This window comes from Anomaloglossus baeobatrachus, chromosome 1 (genome assembly GCF_048569485.1).
Source record: "Anomaloglossus baeobatrachus isolate aAnoBae1 chromosome 1, aAnoBae1.hap1, whole genome shotgun sequence".
In the NCBI taxonomy this organism is placed as follows: Eukaryota; Metazoa; Chordata; class Amphibia; order Anura; family Aromobatidae; genus Anomaloglossus; species Anomaloglossus baeobatrachus.
Window position 1 is genome coordinate 932,082,099 of NC_134353.1, and position 21,982 is coordinate 932,104,080.

The 21,982-nt window shown below is 42.5% G+C and overlaps 1 protein-coding gene across 1 annotated transcript in view; it reads right to left on the bottom strand.

The window, feature by feature from the left end:
* Positions 1-21,982, bottom strand: part of DCC (DCC netrin 1 receptor) — a 1,217,792-nt gene that overhangs the window by 578,925 nt on the left and 616,885 nt on the right. Inside the window, exon 5 of the mRNA XM_075328185.1 lies at positions 15,977-16,113. Within this exon, the coding sequence (XP_075184300.1) occupies positions 15,977-16,113 (137 nt within the window). The remainder of the gene's footprint in view (positions 1-15,976; positions 16,114-21,982) is intronic.

The window sequence follows — 21,982 nt, forward strand, 5'->3', positions numbered from 1 at the left end:
TCTCCTGCCTCATAGACAGGGTCACTCTCCTGCCTCACAGAAAGGGTCACTCTCCTGCCTCCCAGACAGGGTGACTGTCCTGCCCCACAGAAAGGGTCACTCTCCTGCCTCACAGAAAGGATGACTCTCCTGCCTCCCAGAAAGGGTCACTCTCCTGCCTCACAGACAAAGAGACTTTTCTGCCTCACAGACCCAGTGACTCTCCTGCCTCATAGACACAGTGACTCTCTTGCCTCACAGACACAGTGAATCTCTTGCCTCACAGAAACAGTGACTCTCCTGCCTCATTGAAAAGTACTTCAAAGCCTTAAATTGTCCTTAAATTATAACAGTGCTACATATTATGCAAGGAGCAGCTGACAGACACGAGTACTTCACTGGCCCTGCCTCACAGAAAGGGTCACTCTCCTGCCTCACAGAAAGGGTAACTCTTCTGCCTCACAGAAAGAGTCACTCTCCTGCCTCCCAGAAAGGGTAACTCTCCTGCCTCCCAGAAAGGGTCACTCTCCTGCCTCCCAGAAAGGGTCACTCTCCTGCCTCCCAGAAAGGGTCACTCTCCTGCCTCACAGAAAGTGTCACTCTCCTGCCTCCCAGAAAGGGTCACTCTCCTGCCTCACAGAAAGGGTCACTCTCCTGCCTCCCAGAAAGGGTCACTCTCCTGCCTCACAGAAAGGGTCACTCTCCTGCCTCACAGAAAGGGTCACTCTCCTGCCTCACATAAAGTGTCATGCTCCTACCCCAGAAAGGGTCACTCTCCTGCCTCACAGAAAGGATGACTGTCCTGCCTCACAGAAACGGTCACTCTCCTGCCTCACAGAAAGGATAAGTCTCCTGCCTCACATAAAGGGTCATGCTCCTACCCCCAGAAAGGGTCACTCTCCTGCCTCACAGAAAGGATGACTCTCCTGCCTCACAGAAAGGATGACTCTCCTGCCTGAAAGAAAGGGTCATTCTCCTGCCTTACAGAAAGGATGACTCTCCTGCCTCACAGAAAGGATGACTCTCCTGCCTCAAAGAAAGGGTCATTCTCCTGCCTTACAGAAAGGATGGCTCTCCTGCCTCACAGAAAAGGTCACTCTCCTGCCTCACAAAAAGGCTAACTCTCCTGCTCACAGAAAGGATGACTCTCCTGCATCACAGACACAGTGACTCTACTGTTTCACAAGATTATCCTGCCTCACAGTCACACAGACTATACTGCCTCAAAGACACAATGACTTTCCGACTTCACAGACACAGAGCTCCTCCTGCCTCACATTCTCCGTGACTCTCCTTTCTTTCACCATGTTTATTTTATCTGTATTATTCTTTTTTCCTCCCACATTAAGCTTTTCACTGCTACGCTGTCACACACTATTTGTACAGTTTCTTCAGTGTTTGTTTCTCCGTCTAAACTGTGGGCTGTACCATCCTCTCACAGTCCAAATTCACCACAATTTGGCTGCTTCATTCCCTGCCTAAACCTTTATACAGACTATGATAGCCTCTCCTGATTGACTGTTCTATACTTTTCGATGTGATAGCTGCAAGGAATTATGGGAAAGCTCACAAATCTGCACCAAATCTATTCAATCATCTCTGTATACAAATGTTTTCTATAAAAATAACCTAAAAATGATATTGTACAGTTTAGTATCCAATATCAAAAATAAAATTGTAATTCCGCTTTTGGCCACTGGGTGGGGAGTCCCTACACCCAGTGGCCAAAAGTGGAATTACAAGTCAATATTCAGTCGCATTTTCTGCTTAAATGAATGGGCTTTTTGTGAGATGATATCCATATGTAACCTCAAAATAATGTCTTCTCTGGCTAATAAGGGACTCACCTGTATTAGAGTACCTCCCTTTATTGCCCCTTTAGCTTCTCCATGGGACTTTTAAAGTTGCCTTTTGACCTAAACTTTATTGGTTAGAACTTTTCTTCCAGACTTTTTTCCATAATAGACCAGGTTCAAATCTAGGTCAATCTTATTGTATTAGACTTCAGTACATTTTCCCATGAACCTACGGCAGACGAGACACGGAACCTCCAAAATGTTGAGTGTTTTTGGAGACAATGTGAACAGTCTGTTGTTTCTCGGATCAAGCGACGTCTAAACAGATTTTCACTGTAGGAACTTGGGTCATTAACAATTTAGGACCGAGTTAAACTGATTTACTACCTGGGGCTAAAAGAGTGAAAACATCTGTTACATCACTTACTTTACAAAATGCTGACTGTCGTTGTATCGTATAGACGCCGCTGATACCAAAAAGTTTACTCTACTGATGCATAACTCGGAAAGTGCTGCAGTATACCATAGAGTGATTTGTAGAAACGAGCGTTGGCCTCCATCGCATCCCAGAAGGAGGATAAAAGCCACAGCCCAGAGATGGGGACCGACTGTCCTCCTATAGAAATATATGTCCTCTAAGTATGGACCATTCTCAGGATGGTTCGGGGGTCAAATCAAGTTCTATGCAAAAGGATATATTTTCGTGGTTACCCCTTATTTTGCACAATTTTTATATATGTGTGGCCTAATCCGAATTTATTCCTGTATATGTGTGTGAATGCATGTGTCTATATATGAGCAATAATGCATCTATGTTAGTGTCTAAGGATATGGTGTGTCTGAGGGCATGTGGTTGCATCTATGCATGTATGTCGAATTTTAGGAAATCTACGAACCTGGCCAATAAGATCACAGTCCAAGCCACTTTGAGTGTAAATGATTGCATTAGTAATAGTCATACTGGTTTCCCTGCTATTATCCATATGATATAGAGCAGTTAAATGAGGAGGGATTTTCCTGGCCAGTATACATGGATTACCTTGCCGTGGTGACCGGGCTCACATGCACTGACCAATACCTAAGATAAATATCTCTTTTTTCAAATATTCCTATAGTAATGCAATACTAGAGTTCACTTATTCATTGTTAGCATTTCAGTGTGCAGCTATATATGTTTTGTAGTTATGTGTTCTCAGCTAGCACCTGTTCACACCTGTTGGATGTGCACGTCAGTCTTTTACATATTTACAGTATAAAAGCCAAGGCTGGGAATGAAGGAGCCATTTTGAGGTGAATCTGGGTAGGTAAAGGACATCACAGAGATAGGAAGAAATAGCCTGAAGTACCCATTTTTGGGTGAATTTGAGTAGGTAAAGGATGTCACGGCTTAGCCACAGAGATAGGAAGAAAAAGCCAAAAAATACTCAAGATACTGTACAGATAGTATGCGACAGCAGAGCAGTGAAGAATAGTTACCAATAATCATATGTGTTAAGGTCCCTTTGACAGTACTAATGTCTCGCTAGGTATGGAGATGTACCAAGCAAATGGCAAAAGGGTCTAAGGAACGGACGGTCTAAGGACCCCTGACCAAGTCTACTGCTGGCCCCTGGGTTCCCTCACCATCCTAGATAGGTTCCGCACCTATGCGCCAAGCCGGATACCTGACCCTAGACTGATCCTGATCTGGGCCTTAGCTAGGGAGTGGATTGGATGAACTCTTTGTCAACCCCACTAGACACTAAAGGACACACAGGGATAACAAACAAGAGAAAACCACAAAACAACTTATCTCTAGACAAATCAGTAAGAAGTTTAGCAAAGAGCAGCAATAATTCTACTGATGAGTACAAGCCACATGCTTGCATTCAGAACTTGTGAAGGAACTGAATATCAGAAGCACAAGGCCCGGGAAATATAGATGATTAACAGATGAAGGGAAAAGGAGCTCTGCTGGGTCCTAAAGGGAAAAGGATGAAAACCCAGCAGAGGAGATACCCAGTACACTGAATACTAACAGCAGGAACAATGGAAAGTCAGGGAGTAGTTTGTGCAGCCAAACACTGTGACCTTCTATTGCCGGACACCACAGGACTGTCAGTCACCTGTGACAAGTAAGGCCGGCTTTGCACACTACGACATCGCAGGTGCGATGTCGGTGGGGTCAAATTGAAAATGACGTACTTCCGGCATCGCATGCGACATCGTAGTGTGTAAAGGCTCGATGATACGATTAACGTGCGCAAAAGCGTCGTAATCGTATCATCGGTGCAACGTCGGCGTAATCCATGATTATGCTGACGCGACGGCCCGATGTTGTTCCTCGTTCCTGCGGCAGCACACATCGTTGTGTGTGAAGCCGCAGGAGCGAGGAACATCTCCTACCGGCGTCACTGTGGCTTCCGTAGGATATGCGGAAGGAAGGAGGTGGGCGGGATGTTTACATCCCGCTCATCTCCGCCCCTCCGCTCCTATTGGCCGCCTGCCATGTGACGTCGCAGTGACGCCGCACGACCCGCCCCCTTAATAAGGAGGCGGGTCGCCGGCCAGAGCGACGGTCGCAGGACAGGTGAGTCCATGTGAAGCTGCCGTAGCGATAATGTTCGCTACGACAGCTATCACAAGGATATCGCAGCTGCGACGGGGGCGGGTACTATCGCGCTCGGCATCGCAGCATCGGCTTGCGATGTCGTAGTGTGCAAAGTACCCCTTAGTCTGTGTTTGTGTTAAAGATCTAGAAAGGAGTTTGCAGACTTTTCAGTGCTTTGCACTATATACAATTTGAGGCGAATTATTTTGGTGCAAATTATTATTATTTTTTTTTATATTTGGAGATGCTGGAAAATTCGAATTTCAAAAAATTAACTTATCTCTAATATAAACTGCACATATACATCATATACATACTGCATATATAGAGGAGGAGACACACAGAAGAGGGCCCGTGTGCAAGGACACAATGTGGGCTCTTTGCCATCCAATAGCTCACTGCATGTACAATTCTATCTGTGTTGTAGGTGGATGTGGCCCAGGTTGCACCAATAGTAGTCTGAGTGTATATTATATATATATATATATATATATATATATATATATATATATATATATATATATATATATATATATATATACAGACCAAAAGTTTGGACACACCTTCTCATTCAAAGACTTATTTATTTTCAGGACTCTGAAAACTGTAGATTCACATTGAAGGCATCAAACCTATGAATTAAAACATGTGGAATGAAATACTTAACAAAAAAGTGTGAAACAACTGAAAATATGTCTTATATTCTAGGTTCTTCACAGTAGCCACCTTTTGCTTTGATTACTGCTTTGCACACTCTTGGCATTCTCTTGATGAGCTTCAAGAGGCAGTCACCGGAAATGGCTTTCACTTCACAGGTGCGCTCTGTCAGGCTTAATAAGTGGGATTTCTTGCCTTATAAATGGGGTTGGGACTATCAGTTGTGTTGTGCAGAAGTCTGGTGGATACACAGCTGATAGTCCCACTGAATAGACTGTTAGAATTTGTATTATGGCAAGAAAAAAGCAGCTAAGTAAAGAAAAACGAGTGGCCATCATTACATTAAGGAATGAAGGTCAGTCAGTCCGAAAAATTGGGAAAACTTTAAAGTTTCCCCAAGTGCAGTGCCAAAAACCATCAAACGCTACAAAGAAACTGGCTCACATGAGGACCGCCCCAAAAAAGGAAGACCAACAGTCACCTCTGCTGCAGAGGATAAGTTCATCCGAGTCACCTCAGAAATCGCAGGTTAACAGCAGCTCAGATTAGAGACCAGGTGAATGCCACACAGAGTTCTAGCAGCAGACACATCTATAACAAATGTTAAGAGGAGACTTTGTGCAGCAGCCTTCATGGTAAAATAGCTGCTAGGAAACCACTGCTATGGCCAGGCAACAAGCAGAAGAGACTTGTTTGGGCTAAAGAACACAAGGAATGGACATTAGAGCAGTGGAAATCTGTGCTTTGGTCTGTTGAGTCCAAATTTGAGATCTTTGGATCCAAACACCATGTCTTTGTAGAAAAGGTGAACGGATGGACTCTACATGGCTGGTTCCCACCGTGAAGCATGGAGGAGGAGGTGTGATGGTGTGGGGGTGCTTTGCTGGTGACACTGTTGGGGATTTTTTCAAAATTGAAGGCATACAGAACCAGCATGGCTACCACAGCATCTTGCAGCGGCAAGCTATTCCATCCAGTTTGCGTTTAGTTGGACCATGTTATATTTTTCAACAGGACAATGACCCCAAACACACCTCCAGGCTGTGTAAGGGCTATTTGACTAAGAAGGAGAGTGATGGGGTGCTACGCCAGATGACCTGGTCTCCACAGTCACCAGACCTGAACCCAATTGAGATGGTTTGGGGTGAGCTGGACCGCAGAGTGAAGGCAAAAGGGCTAACAAGTGCTAAGCATCTCTGGGAACTCCTTCAAGACTGTTGGAAAACCATTTCCGGTGACTACCTTTTGAAACTCATCAAGAGAATACCAAGAGTGTGCAAAGCAGTAATCAAAGCAAAAGGTGGCTACTTTGAAGAACCTAGAATATAAGACATATTTTCAGTTGTTTCACACTTTTTTGTTAAGTATTTCATTCCACATGTGATAATTCATAGTTTTGATGCGTTCAGTGTAAACCATGAAAATAAAGAAAACTCTTAATGAGAAGGGTGTGTCTAAACTTTTGGTCTGCACTGCATATATATAAGCATACATAATATATATATATATATATATATATATATATATATATATACTGTATGTATGAAGATATATAAAGATGTATATGCATATATACACACACACACACAGTATATATATATATATATATATATATATGTACGGTATATACACACACACAGACATACTCGATGTATATATATACACATATATATATACAGTATGCATACATATATATATATATATATATATACTGTATATATATATATATATATATATATATATATATATATATATACTGTATATATATATATATATATATATATATACATATATATACATATATATATATATATATATATATATATATATATATATACATATGTATGCTGTATATATACCGTACATCTTTATATATCTTCATATATATATATATGTAAATATATATATACACACACACACTCGAATAAAATGAAAAATACATGTACTTAAAAAAATAAATAAATATATAAATATATATATATATATATATATATATATATATATATATATATATAAATATAAAAATACATGTATATATGCACATATATATTTATTTATTTATTTTTTTTCCACTTTTCTACATCCTTGTAGGCAACATTTGCAAATGCAGCAAAAGACATCTTTTTAAATGTTTCTTTCTCAGATTATTTTTTAAAAAGGCATAAATTACGTTTCCAGGAACTTGCCCAATTTATGGTCCTGGTTCCCCGGAGTATAATTTCACCTTGCTGCCTCAGCAGACACTCATTGATCTGACCTCCAGTTCGCAGACCCCGCAGGTTTCCTCGGCACTGCTGTGTTGATACATTTTCATAACTCACAGGCAGTGAGTGGATGCTCGATCATGCATCTCCTATCCAAACAGCTGGGAGAATAGAGCCACAGAGCGCGGCGCAGTAATACCTGCATCATTACCAAGCAGTTATGGGGTAATATAGCCTTTCCTGTGATTCGGTATTATTACTGTCAATGCCATGCTAATGGACGCTGGCGTGTTTGATATAATGGCAGCGGTCTTATTCCCCCCACAGGGCCACTTATCTCTCCAATTTATAAGATGAGCCTGAGCTTGCTTTCCTTCATCAAACATAAGCTCTTTTAATGGGTAAGTAAAATGACTGCTTTATTTGTGATTCTATCCGTAGAATATCACGCACTCGCCATATTTGACTCGTATATAAGAGCATAATGTGCGGATATCGAATATTTTGGGCAATGACTGGCATCAAAGAAGGTCAAGTCAATAAACACAAAGAGAAAAGTGGCACAGATTAGAGAGCAATGTCAGTCTCATATTCCTGTCCCTACCTATAGGGACCAGGATTACAGTAAGGATTCTGTACTCCGTATGTACAGGGTTCCTACCAGTGAATATTATGGCTGGCAGATGCCACATGTGTAATAGCATGGTGTCTCAATAAGTCACTATATTTTGATCCTATAAAAAATGCTGCTCTTGAGATATTGTAATATATTGGAAAATGCCACCATTTTTTCTTTTAAGGATCATAAGAAATTTGATTACTAGCTCATATCAGACTCTAGATCATAGCCCCTGGTTCTCTTGTTCCTCCTCTAGTTGATATTAGGAGGAAATAAAGGGCATTATCAGCAGGGAGGAAGTAAAGGGCTATATCAGAACGGAAAAATGTAAAGGGCTATATCAACAGGGAAAAAGTAAAGGGCTATATCAGCAGGGAGGAAATAAAGGGCATTATCAGCAGGGAGGAAGTAAAGGGCTATATCAGAAGGGAAAAAGTTAAGGGCTATACCAGCAGGAAGGAAGTAAAGGGATATATCAGCACTGAGGAAGTAAAGGGCTATATTAGAAGGGAAGAAGTAAAGGGCTACATGAGCAGGGAAGAAGTAAAGGGCCATATCAGCAAAGAGGAAGTATTGGGCTATTTCAGCAGGGAGGCAGTAAAGGGCTATATCTGCAGGGAGGAAGTAAAGGGCTATATCATCAGGAATGAAGTAAAGGGCTATATCAGCCGGGAGGAAGTAAAAGGGCTATATCAGACAGGAAGAAGTAAAGTGCTATATCAGCAGGGAAGAAATAAAGGGCTATGTTAGCAGGGAGGAAGCAAAGGACTATATCAGAAGGGAAAAAGTAAATGGCTAAATCATAGGGAAGAAGTAAAGGGCTATATCAGCAGGGAGGAAATAAAGGTCCATATCAGCAGGAATGATGTAAAGGGCTATATCAGCAGGAATGATGTAAAGGGCCATATCAGCAGAAATAAAGTAAAGGGCTATATCATCAGGGAGGAAGTAAAGGGCTATATCAGCAGGGAGGAAGTAAAGGACTATATCAGCAGGGAGTAAGTAAAGGGCTATATCAGCAGGGAGGAAGTAAAGGGCTAAAGCAGCAGGGAGGAAGTAAGTAGAAAGCAAATGGCTATATCAGCAGGGAGGAGGTAAATGGCTATATCAGCAGGGATGAAGTAAATGGCTATATCAGCAGGGAGGAAATAAAGGGCTATATCAGCAGGGAGCAAGTAAAGGTCTATATTTGCAGTGATGATGTAAAGGCTGTTTCAGCCCAAAGGAAATAAGTGGCTATATTAGCAAGTAGAAAGTAAAATATTGGTGAATTCCACAATTTTTTCTTTTAAGGATCATGAGAAATTTGATTACTAGGATAGGCTATCAATGTCTGATTGTCCGGGGTCCGAGAGCCAGAACCCCCACTTATCAGCTGTTTTTGGTGGCAGCAGGCAGATGGAAATGCTCAGTTTCGGAGCTGCACTGTCTTCTGATAGCAGCCGTGGCCGGGTACTGCACATCCATGTCATATGTGACTGACAGTCATGTAGTTTCAAGCCATAGTAGGTCACAGTGTTTGGCTGCGCAGAATGCTCCCTGACTTTCCATTGTTCCTGCTGTCAGTATTCATTGGTATAGGTAGCTTTCCTGCTGGATTCATCTCTCCACCTTTTGGACCCAGCAGGAGCTCTCCTTCCACCCAGCTGCTAATCATCAGCATTCTCTTGGTGCTTATATATCCTTTTCTTCCTTTCGACTTGTGCTGGTGATATTCTTCAGTCCATTCAAGCCCTGTCAAGCAGGTGGCTTGTACTCCTCTATGGTATCGTTGCAGAAAGCTTTGCTGAACATCTACCTGAATCATCTGTAGATAAGTAGTTCATGCTTTTCCCACCATGTGTCCCCCTTGTGTCTTCTATAATGGTCAGTGGGGTTGAACAAGAGCTCATCCCATGCGTTCCCTATTTAGGGCCCAGCTCTAGGATCATCCTAGGGTTACGTCTCTGACTCGGCGCATAGGTGCGGAACCTATCTAGGGTGGTGAGGGACCTCAGGGACCAGCAGTAGGTTTGGTCAGGGTCATCATCTTCCCCTTCTCTAAACACAGGGTTCCCTTTGCCGCTCGCTTGGTAATTTCCCATACCTAGCTTGACAAGAACCCAAATCAATCTGAACTTCCCCCACCAGGCCACCATTATTTGGTCAGAGGTCATCATCATCCCTTTCCCTAGATACAGGGTTTCCCTTCCCTTCCTTTTCACCGTGTGCTTGGTACTTCCCTGTAGCGTGACAATCCACCTCCTATGGAAATCAATAAAAGGCGGATGTAAAGTACTCGGCCATTGCGGCCACTTTCAAAACACAGGGCAGTTATGCAACTGAGCATTTCCAGATGTCTGCTGCCACCGCCGGCACCGAGAACAGGTGACTGCCAGCGTTGTCTTGTGTCGGACCCAGCAGATCAGACATTGATGACCTATCCTAAAGGCCCCATCACATGCAGCGATATCGCTAGCGAGCGTACCTGCCCCTGTCGTTTGTGCGTCATGGGCAAATCGCTGCCTGTGGCACACAATATCGTTAGGAGCCGTCACACGGACTTACCTGCCTAGCGACGTCGCTAGGGCCGACGAACAGCCTCCTTTCTAAGGGGGCGGTTTGTGCGGTGTCACAGCGGCGTCACTAAGCGGCCGCCCAATTGAAGCGGAGGGGCGGAGATGAGCGGCCGTAACATCTCGCCCACCTCCTTCCTTCCTCATTGCTGTAGTTCGGCGTTCCCGGGGTATCACACATAGCAATGTGTGCTGCCTCGGGAACGACGAACAACCTGCGTCCTCAACAATGAACGCTTTTTTGAAAATGAACGGCGTGTCAACAATGGACGATTTGGTGAGTATTTTCCATTGTTAACAGTCGTTCGTTGGTGTCACACGCAACGACATCGCTAACGATGCCGGATGTGCGTCACGGAATCCGAGACCCCGGCGATATATCGTTAGATACATCGTTGTGTGTAACAGGGCCTTTAGGATACCCTTAGGGGTACTTTGCACGCTGTTACATCGCTAGCTGATTGTAGCGATGTCGAGCGCGATAGTCCCCACCCCCGTCGCAGATGCGATATCTTGTGATAGCTGCCGTAGCGAACATTATCACTACGGCAGCTTCACACGCACTTACCTGCCCTGCGACGTTGCTCTGGCCGGCGAACCGCCTCCTTCCTAAGGGGGCGGGTCGTGCGGCGTCACAGCGACGTCACACGGCAGGCGGCCAATAGAAGCAGAGGGTCGGAGATGAGCGGGACGTAAACATCCCGCCCACCTCCTTCCTTCCTCATTGCAGGCGGGACGCAGGTAAGAAGATGTTACTCGCTCCTGCGGCTTCATACACAGCAATGTGTGCTGCCGCAGGAACGAGGAACAACATCGTACCGTCGCTGCAGCAAAATTATGAAAATGACCGACACTACACAAATCACCGATTTTTGACGCTTTTGCGATCGTTTATCGGTGCATCTAGGCTATACACGTTGCGACGTCGTTACCGGCCCCGGATGTGCGTCACTTTCGATTTGACCCCGACGAGATCGCAGTAGTGATGTCGCAACGTGCAAAGTACCCCTTAATGGTAAAGTAGTAGACAACCTCTTTAAAATTTCCCAAAAATATGGTAAATACTTTTTTGCCATCAGATTCCCTTTTTTTTTGCTGGAACGCACCGGTGAAGAACCAGTGGCAAATTTTGCATTGAAACCAAGCAACTTTAGGTTTCGCTACAATTAGTTACTTGGTTCTTCAGTCTCTTCAGTGCAAACAACACAATAGGAAGAATTAAAAGAAATGTGTAGAATGCAGAGTTCTGTGAGATGTAAGAGATACAGAATTATATATTTTTCTTTTAAATTATAGGGTGAGATCGAGTCTGATTCTTTCCTGATTTCAGATTGTGTTTGAGAACAAAGGACGGGAACAAATCTGTTTTATCATTTTTTTTAAACTCCATTTTCTATATTTTTGTTGATGAGAAATTGGCTCTTTTGAATTTATCGTCCTTTGTCTGGTTTGTGGTTTCCACGTATTGTTGAGTCTCGCTGACAATTGAATTTCTGAGGATGCAACGGTTTATTTTTCACTTTGCGGGAACCGAGCAGTCACATAACAATCGTCTGAAATAGTCGTCTTACGCAAGTGTGAGAGATAAGTTGTCAAGATATTTTAATGTTTTGTAAGAAAGAAAAAAATAAAGAATGACGGCTCTTAAAAATCTGACTTCTCCCGAAAAAGAAAAGATAAAGCATCAACGGAGGTCACAAAAAAATCCAAAGACAGAAAATATTAAAAGAATTAAATAAAATAAATAAATAATAATAATTATTATTATTATTATTATTATTATTATTATTATTATTATTATTATTTAAGGGGTTGTTTAAAAAATACCATCAGAATTGTTTATATATTGTGTCCGGATTTGAATTACAGTTCCATTGAGCTGAGCTGCAATACCACACACAACCTGTGCACTGGTGTGGCGCTGTTTCTGGAAGAAAGTTGCCATGCTTTCCTAAACAACCCCTATGACTTTTTTTTTCTAAGATTCAGCACTTGTTGGCTGTTTGTGTTTTTGCTTTTCATCCTTATTTGCATTAATAGTACAGATATATGTGACTGCAGGGTCCGACTACACAGTGTTTATTTGTAGTCTGTATCCATGGTAACATAAGTCTGCACTGTAGCTGTATGTGTGGTGCCCCTAAGGCAACTGAAGCCTCAGGGGTGCCACATATGCATAAAACAAAATATAGTTTAAATCAAAACTATTTTCAATATTATTTTGCGGTATTTCTTTTAGTTTGTTTGGAGCAATATTAAAATATTGAGTTTGCATTAAGGAGGAGAACTGCTCTGTGTGAACATAACCTTGGAGTAATTTCCCATGTACTAAGCTGAGTGCCCCAGAATTTGGCATAATTTGCACCCAATGCTGCCTTACATGCTGTGTGCCACATTTATTATTCCTTTTACACACTTTTTGAGTTGCTTAGCAAACAACTGTGCCTTATCTGAAAGGCAATGTGACTGTCATGAGTGTGTCCTGCTCTGGGGGGACCTCTGGCGAATTTGGGACCAGAAGGTCACAATATCTTATTATGCACAGGTCTGCAGCTTGTGTTTAAATGTATATGCTTTTTTGGTGCTGTAGGGGTTAATGACTCTTTCCTAGTTGACTATCCTTTGGAGCCTTAATCTCAGGTGCAGCTCTTTGTGACCACTCCCATTTGCTATAAATAGTCATGTGTCTAAATATCTAATGCCAATTATAGAATCTCATCATTCTTATGCTGACCACTTTGGAAGGAGCCAATCTCTGAAAGAAGCTGAGGTGTCATGACAATTGCAGCTGTGGTGTTAGATACATTAGACTTGTTTGGAATGTTTTCCTTTTTGTGTCTCAATCCCCCTCTCGGTCTCTGTCTTCCTACCCTTGTATTATTGCAGAGGTGAGACTAGTGCTCTCATCGGCCTTCTCACTAGTCAGGGTGAGTTCTGGGCAAGTCAGGGCCTAGGCACGTGATCGGCGACGAGGGGAAGGACTCGTATAGGGATGTTAGGAAGGGCAGGGATCAGCCTCAGATAATGCATTTTTTGTCATGATTAAGAGCACACTGTTGCTTGAAATGTATCAATGCTAGTCATGCTTTTTTCTATGGACTTAATAAAATTATATAATATTTTCATAATTTTTTGGATGTGTGCTTCCATTATGTGAGGTCGTTTTCTCCCCTATTGATGTTAATTTTTTCACTAAAGTAGTTTTTTAATCTACTGCGGATGCTGGACTAATAACCTTAATCCTTTATGTTGTTTATCTGGGAGCTTGATCAGGCTACCCAAGCACCGTATTTCATCCTACATTCTCCGGTAAGCTGTGTTCTCCATTTGTTTATATCAGCCTCAGATCAGTGTAGGAAGTGACACCACTCCTCTATCCCAAAATCCAGGGCCCACCATTGTATCATATTCATGGTATAACCTGTTGATGTTGCGGTGCTCGCCAGGTGTTCCCTTATTCCTGGTGGAACCCCGGTCGTCACTTCGTGACCACATGAAAGGAGAAGTGGTTTGAGATGCAATATTGTACACCACAATTGTGCCAAAAGTTTGGTCCAAATCTCTGAGCAAAGGAGCCACCTCATCTAAATTTGATACATTTGGCGCATATTATTCATTATATTCAAGCGGATACATATATTTGAACAACGCAGGACGACGGCGAGCCGTTTCGCACCTTTGTGCTTCCACGGGTCCAGTCATGGCCGTCTGGCGTTGTGCCTTAGTCCTCACCCTCCCCCACCACATGCACCCCTTGGTATGAATTTTTAATAATTTCTGCATTTGGATGCCTCTGAGTGCCGCCTATTCTGTCTCCACTTGGATATACATACGGCGTACGCCCTAGGACGTGCACCTGGATCCTATGCTCTGTAGGAACAAACAAACAGTATACTCTTTGGATTAGCGGTGCCCGGTTTTTCTCACTTTGGTATATATATATTATCCCCGTGTTTGCGTGGGTTTCCTCCGGGTTCTCCGGTTTCCTCCCACACTCCAAAAACATACTGATAGGGAATTTAGATTGTGAGCCCCAATGGGGACAGTGTTTCCAATGTATGTAAAGCGCTGTGGAATTAATAGCGCTATATAAATGAATAAATATTATTATTATTATAGACAGTATGTGTAATAGAGTTATCAAACATGGTGTAAAGTGAAACTGACTCCGTTGCCCTTAGCAACCAATCAGATTCCCCTTTTCAGTCTTCACAGACTCTTTGGAAAGTGAAAGGTGGAATCTGATTGGTTGCTAAGGGCAACTGAGTCAGTTTCACTTTACACCATGTTTGATAACCCTATTACGCATACTGTCCACCTACTTTTGGACCACCCTGTGTATATATATATATATAAATTTGGTACATTTGCCATATTATTCATTATATTCAAGCGGAATCTGGATAAAGATATAGCCGGGATGATATAGGAAAGCCTGTGCTCGCAGGGGGTTGGACCTGATGGCCCTTGAGGTCACTTTCAACTCCACCATTCTATAATTCTATGATATTAGGACTGTCTAATCTAAGGGGTACTTTGCACGCTGCGACATCGCTACTGCGATATCGTCGGGGTCAAATCGAAAGTGACGCACATCCGGCGCCGGTAACGATGTCGCAATGTGTAACGTTTAGATGCGCCGATAAACGATCGCAAAAGCGTAGTAAATCGGGTATATCGGCGATCTGTGTAGTGTCGGACATTTTCATAATGTCGCACCAATAGGACATACGATGTTGTTCCTCGTTCCTGCGGCAGCACACATCGCTGTGTGTGAAGCCGCAGGAGCGAGGAACATCTCCTTACCTGCGTCCACCGGCAATGCGGAAGGAAGGCGGTAGGCGGGATGTTTACGTCCCGCTCATCTCCGCCCCTCCGCTTCTATTGGCCGCCTGCCATGTGACGTCGCTATGACGCCGCACGACCTGCCCCCTTGGGAAGGAGGTGGTTCGCCGGCCAGAGCGACGTCGCAGGGCAGGTAAGTGCGTGTGAAGCTGCCGTAGCGATAATGTTCGCTACGGCAGCTGTCACAAGATATCACATGTGTGATGGGGGCAGGGACTATCGCGCTCGGCATCGCTAGCATCGGCTAGCGATGTCGCAACGTGCAAAGTACCCTTAAGTGTACACTTTCTATACTTTAGACAGTTTTAGTGAATTTTTTCTAAATTTTTTTATTAAGTTTCGCAGGTGGACTTGAGGTAGACTTTGGGGATTTCGTGAGGATTTATCATCATCACTTCAAAGAAAAGCGATTGAGTCATTGTTAGTTATTGTTATCATCCAAAATTAGAAAAGAAGGTTTCGCGTTACGTAAAAGCTCAGTTCTAATAATTTATTTGCCCATCATCAACGACGCAAAACACCACAGCCTCAAACTATGAACAGATCAGTAATTACATGATTCAGTAATGTTCAACCTGAAATTAAGAAACATACTAAATGAATACTTTATCACGCGCCTAATGAAGTAGGCGCTTGTGGAGAAAATATACAAAATAGCCTTTAAGTGATAATTATAAGACTCATTTCAATGGGTTCCACAATGGATGTAATCATGGAGCGCGGTCACCTACCCAGGACGCTGAGCTCCGCTGACGCACTGCTGTTCTCGCTCTTGTAGGTTACCAGACAGGTATATGTGCCCATATCATCATCCGTCACGTTAGTAATCAGCAAATTGCTGCTTCCAAGGAGAGAATATTTTCTTGTCCTGGAAAATATATATAAAAAAATATATTGTAGAGGTCAAAGGAGGTCAAATTACATAAGAAAGAAGTGGTGAAATACTTAAAAATATGAATCTGGGAAAAAGAAGTGAAACGCGTGGTCAATATCCTTCGGTGGTTGTGTTGTAGGTTAAATGGTCAGACAATTCTTTATAGAGTAGGATCTCCAAAGGCAATTTTTGTTTTCTTCTTGGAAAAAACAAAAATTTACATACTCTTTCCCATGGAGCATTGGCTGTATCTTCTTAAAGGGGTTATCCGAGACATTGCTCATTTGTTTTTGGATGAGGCTAAGAACTTATCGGCAGAGAGTTGATACATTTCTGCCTATTCTGCCAAGCGCTAATCTCTTCCGGCTCAGAGAGGTCATGGACCACTCTTGCTGGCGATTCTCCTTCCGGTAACGTCTTGTTGACAGAGCAGCTTCTTCAGAGCATTGGAACGTCGGCTGTCAATCATCAGGACATCGGCAGTGACGACTTGTCAACAGAGCAGACCGGAAGAGAAAAAGTTGCAATGTTCATGTAAGGTCGATGGAAGCCGAAGAGTCATGGTCTGAGCTGGTGGGCAGGACAGGCAGTCCCATTAGCAACTACCTGCTGGTAAGTTGTTAGCCCTATACACAAAAAATCACCAATATCTTGGATAACCCTTTAAAGGAGAACTTCATGTGAGGTCCAAGGAAGCCGGAGAGTCATGGCCTGAGCTGGTGGGCAGTACAAGCAGTTTATTAGCAACTACCTACCAGTAGGTTCTTAATCCCAGACAAAAAATACACCAATATCTTGGATAAATGTTTTAAGGAGAATTTCATGTGAGGTCAAAAGACGCAAGAGAGTCATGGTTTAAGCTGGTGGACAGAACAGGCAGCACATTAGCAACTACCTGCCGGTAAGATCATAGCCCACTACAAAAAAAATCACCAATATCTTGGATAACCCATTAAAGAAGAACTTCATGTGAGATCAAAGGAAGCCATAGAGTTATGGCCTGAGCTGATGGGCAGAACAGGCAGTTCATTAGCAACTACCGGCTGGTAAATTCTTAGACCCATACAAAAAAAAAAAATCACCAAAATCTTGAATAACCCTTTTAAAGGAGAATTTCATGTGAGGTCAAGGTAAGCCGGAGAGTCATGGACTAAGCCAGGGGACAGGACAGGCAGTTCATTAGCAACTACCTACGGTAAGTTTTTAATCCCATACAAAAAAAACCCCCAAAAAAATCACTAAAATCTTGGATAACCCCTCTAATGAGAACCAGTGCGCACACATTTTTGAGCAGCTTATCTGCAATAGATCAACGGCAAAGTTTTGGATGTGTAGTCCAAGTGTCATGGTTCGCCTTACCGTCCAAATGGCTAGGGGGCGGAGCCTTCTCCCGGGCCTCAATTCCGGAGCTTGGATGCCTTAAAAGCTGACATTTCCAGTGAACCAGCGCCAGCTATAAGCTTAGCGCTGCTTTGCCTGTGAGTGCTGGTCCCTGTAAGTGTGATCCTGATCCGTCCCCTCTCTGTGCCCTAAGCCTCTGTCTGTGTTCTGTTCCCTAGTCGTTCCTCCATTCCTCTGTCCCACCTTCTTCCCACAATAGCCCCGGTTGTTTCCCCCTTTCCTACCTCCCCACTCGGTTGTTTCCTCTGGTACCGACCTCGGCCTGATCTCGACTCCTCCACTGCTAGTTCCCCCGGTCTTCCTGCTGCCCGTACTGTGTATGACCCGGCCCTGTCTGACCGTCCCCCGCATGCACCACAGCTTCAGCTGTCTGGCTGATGCTAGCAGACACTGCATTAGCACACACTGGGAGTTCCCCTCCTTGCTCATTCAGCTCCGTGTAGTGTCTTTCCCTGCAGGACACCAGCTCCCCCTGCTGGCAGCCTGACACCAAGTCTTTTACTACAGCAATGGTATATTGAATGGTCTGTTCCCTCTTTTTTGTTGTTGATACCAACTCTCCTCCCATTTGGCTCAATTGTTTTTAATTAGCAGGAGACTGGAAGGGGGTTCCTGCTATTTTAACTCTTAACTTTTAGTCTGAGACCAATTGGAGGGTGAGTTTTCTATATCTTTTAGAACTTAGTGTTGGTGGTATGTGGTGGCCATTATGACTGTGCTGCCATGACAGTTGGGTTCTGTGGCCTAAAGCCATAGGAGCTCTGCCTTGCCGCATGGGTGCTGTGGGGTACCAGGCTACTCCCCCTGTTGGTGAGATATTGCTCCAGCAGAGGTCATGCACAGCCTTTAAGGTCAGAAACCCATATGGAGATTTGTCAGTGGGCTTCACATATTTTATCGATGTATAAGTTTTGGATATGCGGTCCATGTCATTATTTACAGCTGCGCTTATGTCAAAGTGACCTCGACACAAGTGGCTGTGGTGAAATATATAATAACCATTCACTATCCAAATGCACTCTAAAATGGCTGCTGGCTACTTCATTCCCTGTCATTGCTTTTATAGAGGCTAGATCCTTTCATTAGCATGTGATGTGCGCAGCTGAAAGACATTATGTGGAGGCCATCGTATCCCTGTCTGAGGTCATGTGAACATTTCATATTTGAAGCAATCTTCTGCTTTAAAGGGAATCTGTCATGAGATTTTCTAGTGCAATACGTATAACTTTTAATAGGGCTTATAGATATCTTTCAGGATCAGTAAGTTTTATTGCTCTACCTTATCCTGTTATCTTGCTGTATGCTCCATAGAATTCAGTGTCTCCTGCACACTATCAAGTGTATGAACATACAATTTGCATATTCACACCTCCCAGTGCATTTACTATCTCTGCTGAGAGGTGGAAGGGAGTAAGGGTGGGGGCAGCAGGGCAAATTCAGTTCAGATTTACTATCACAGATACCAGCACTGAGAGGTGGGAGGTAGTAGCAGGGCATATGCAATTTAATTTGTATTTACATATGCTTGACTAGTTATTACATCACATTGAATTCTATGGAACTTACAACAAGATAACAGAATGACGTAAAGCAATAATACTAATCCTGAAAAGTCTCCTTGAGCCCTTCCTAAGGTCATGTGAGCATTACATATTTGATTTTTTGTATTAAAGGGAATCTGTCAGGTTATTTTGCAGTACAATACTAATGTTGTGTTTACATAGGGCTTAAGGAGATCTATCAAGATCAGTAAGTTTTATTGTTCTACCTTTTCCTGTTATCTTGCTGTAAGCTCCATAGAATGCAGTGTCTCCTGCACACTAGTCAAGTGCATGTAAATACAATTTTCATATTCACTGCTCCCCCCATCTACCTCTCAGTGCATTCACTATCACTTGTGAGAGGTGGGAGGGAATATGGGTCGGGTCAGGAGTGCAAATTCAGTTCAGATTTACGATCATTGATGCCAGGACTGAGACGTGGGAGGGCGAAGCAGGGCACATGCAGCTTGTGTTTACATATGCTTGACTACTTACTACTTCACACTGAATTCTCTGGAGCTTCCCAGAAAATAACAGGAAGAGGGAGAGCTAGAAAAGTTACTGATTCTATAAGGTCTTTCTAAGCTCTAATTAATGATATTAGCACTGTAATAGAAATTCACCTGACAGATTCCCTTTAAGAAAGTGGTGGCAAGCATTTTTTGTGGCCATTTTATATGAATTGAACTGCAAATTGTTTGAATTTACCTGGTCCTAAAATTTGGCACAAATTTTATTTCCATTTAATTGATCTTTTCCTCTCAATTTAAAACCTAAGTTACTGAAGCCCTTTACTTCCTCCCTGCTGATTGAGCACTTTACTTCCTCCCTGTTCATTGAGCACTTTACTTCCTCCCTGCTGATATAGCTCTTTACATCCTCCCTGCTGATTGAGCACTTTACTTCCTCCCTGCTGATTGAGCACTTTACATCCTCCCTGCTGATTGAGCACATTTACATCTTCCCTGTTCATTGAGCACTTTACTTCCTCCCTGCTGATATAGCTCTTTACATCCTCCCTGTTCATTGAGCACTTTACTTCCTCCCTGCTGATATAGCTCTTTACATCCTCCCTGCTGATTGAGCACTTTACTTCCTCCCTGCTGATTGAGCACTTTACTTCCTCCCTGCTTTATTGAACACTTTACTTCCTTTCTGCTGATTGAGCACTTTACTTCCTCCCTGCTGATTGAGCACTTTAAATTCTCCCAGCTGATTGAGCACTTTACTTCTTCCCTGCTGATTGAGCACTTTATTTCATCCCTGCTGATTGAGCACTTTACTTCCTCCCTGCTGATTGAGCACTTTACTTTCTCCCTGCTGATTGAGCACTTTACTTTCTCCCTGCTGTTGTCAGCCACAGGAGAAAAGAGACAGATAAATAAAGGCTTATATGTACAGCTATAATATATATATATATATATATATATATATATATATATATATATATATATATATATATATATATATATATATACACACTAATCTGTTATAAACTCATATTTCCCCGAATTCCATGGTATTACTACACGGACTCCACATATCATTTTACATGTCACTACACCCGATAGAAAGTAAGATGAACTAGGCAATGGGTGGACAAGGGCACATAGAATACATAGAATAGGAAAAGAACCAAGAAAAATACTTATGAGACTATATGATGAGAAGATGCCCAGAAGACCAATGTGATAGTTTCATAAAATATTAAGCTTGAATCCTGGTTTTGGATGAACAGATATTTTCAAGTCAAAAAGTCAATTTTACTAAAATGTTCTGAAATAAAAAAATAAATACAATTTTAGCGGGATGTTTACTCTACCCTGTTATTTGTGTGTTTAAAACTCACACACGTATTCTGTAAGATTACATTTACTTCATTGTTCTGTGCCGGGTTTTCAAGCCCTTTATGCCTCACAGTCCTGTAATTTCCCACTCTATAGTCAGTGAAGTGTATGATGCATCTTGAAAAATACAATAGTCTTTTGCCAATGGAACAATCCCGCACAATCAGAATTAATGATATCTCGGCTCGCAGGTGTTACATGTTATCTCTTGCACTTTCCTCTATGTTGTCATTACATCTGAAAGCTGCATATTCTATGAATTTGTAATGATTGTAAAATAACACACAGCCATTCCCAGACCTCATAAAGGAAAAGTTAAAACGCTGAATTACACCGGGCAGGAAAATGTGATGTATTTAATGCAATTCTTCCAATAATAATGAGACAGGAGAAAGAAAATACAGTTATAATGAGATATTTACATCACTGAAAGTCAGAAACACCACCAGTCACAGCTGACATTGCAAAAATATAGTGTATATATATATATATATATATATATATATATATATATATAGGGAGAGAGAAATAGAGAGAAATATAGATCCTGATATGGATCCGGGGCTGACAGTGAACTATCTAGACATCCTGCCAGTATATACAGTATATAGTAATACAATAGTAATGTTGTATATAAATAGGGCTTAAGGATACCTTTCAGGATCAGTAACTTTTATTGCACTACCGTATCCTGTTATCTTGCTGTAAGCTCTGTAGAATACAGTGTCTCGTGCAGATTAGTCAAGTGTATGTAAATACAATTTGCATATTCACTACTCCCCCTCCCAGTGCACTCCCTAGCATATTGAAACAGGGCTTAAGGAGACCTTTCAGGATCAGTAACTTTTATTGCTCTACCTTATCCTGTTATCTTGTTGTTAGCTCCATAGACTAGTCAAGTGTATGTAAATACAATTTGCATATTCACTACTCCCCCTCCCAGTGCATTCACTATCATATTGAAACAGGGCTTAAAAATACCTTTCAGGATCAGTAAGTTTCGTTGCTCTACCTTATCCTGTTATTTTGCTGTAAGCCCCGTAAAATTCAGCGTCTCGTGCATACTAGTCAAAT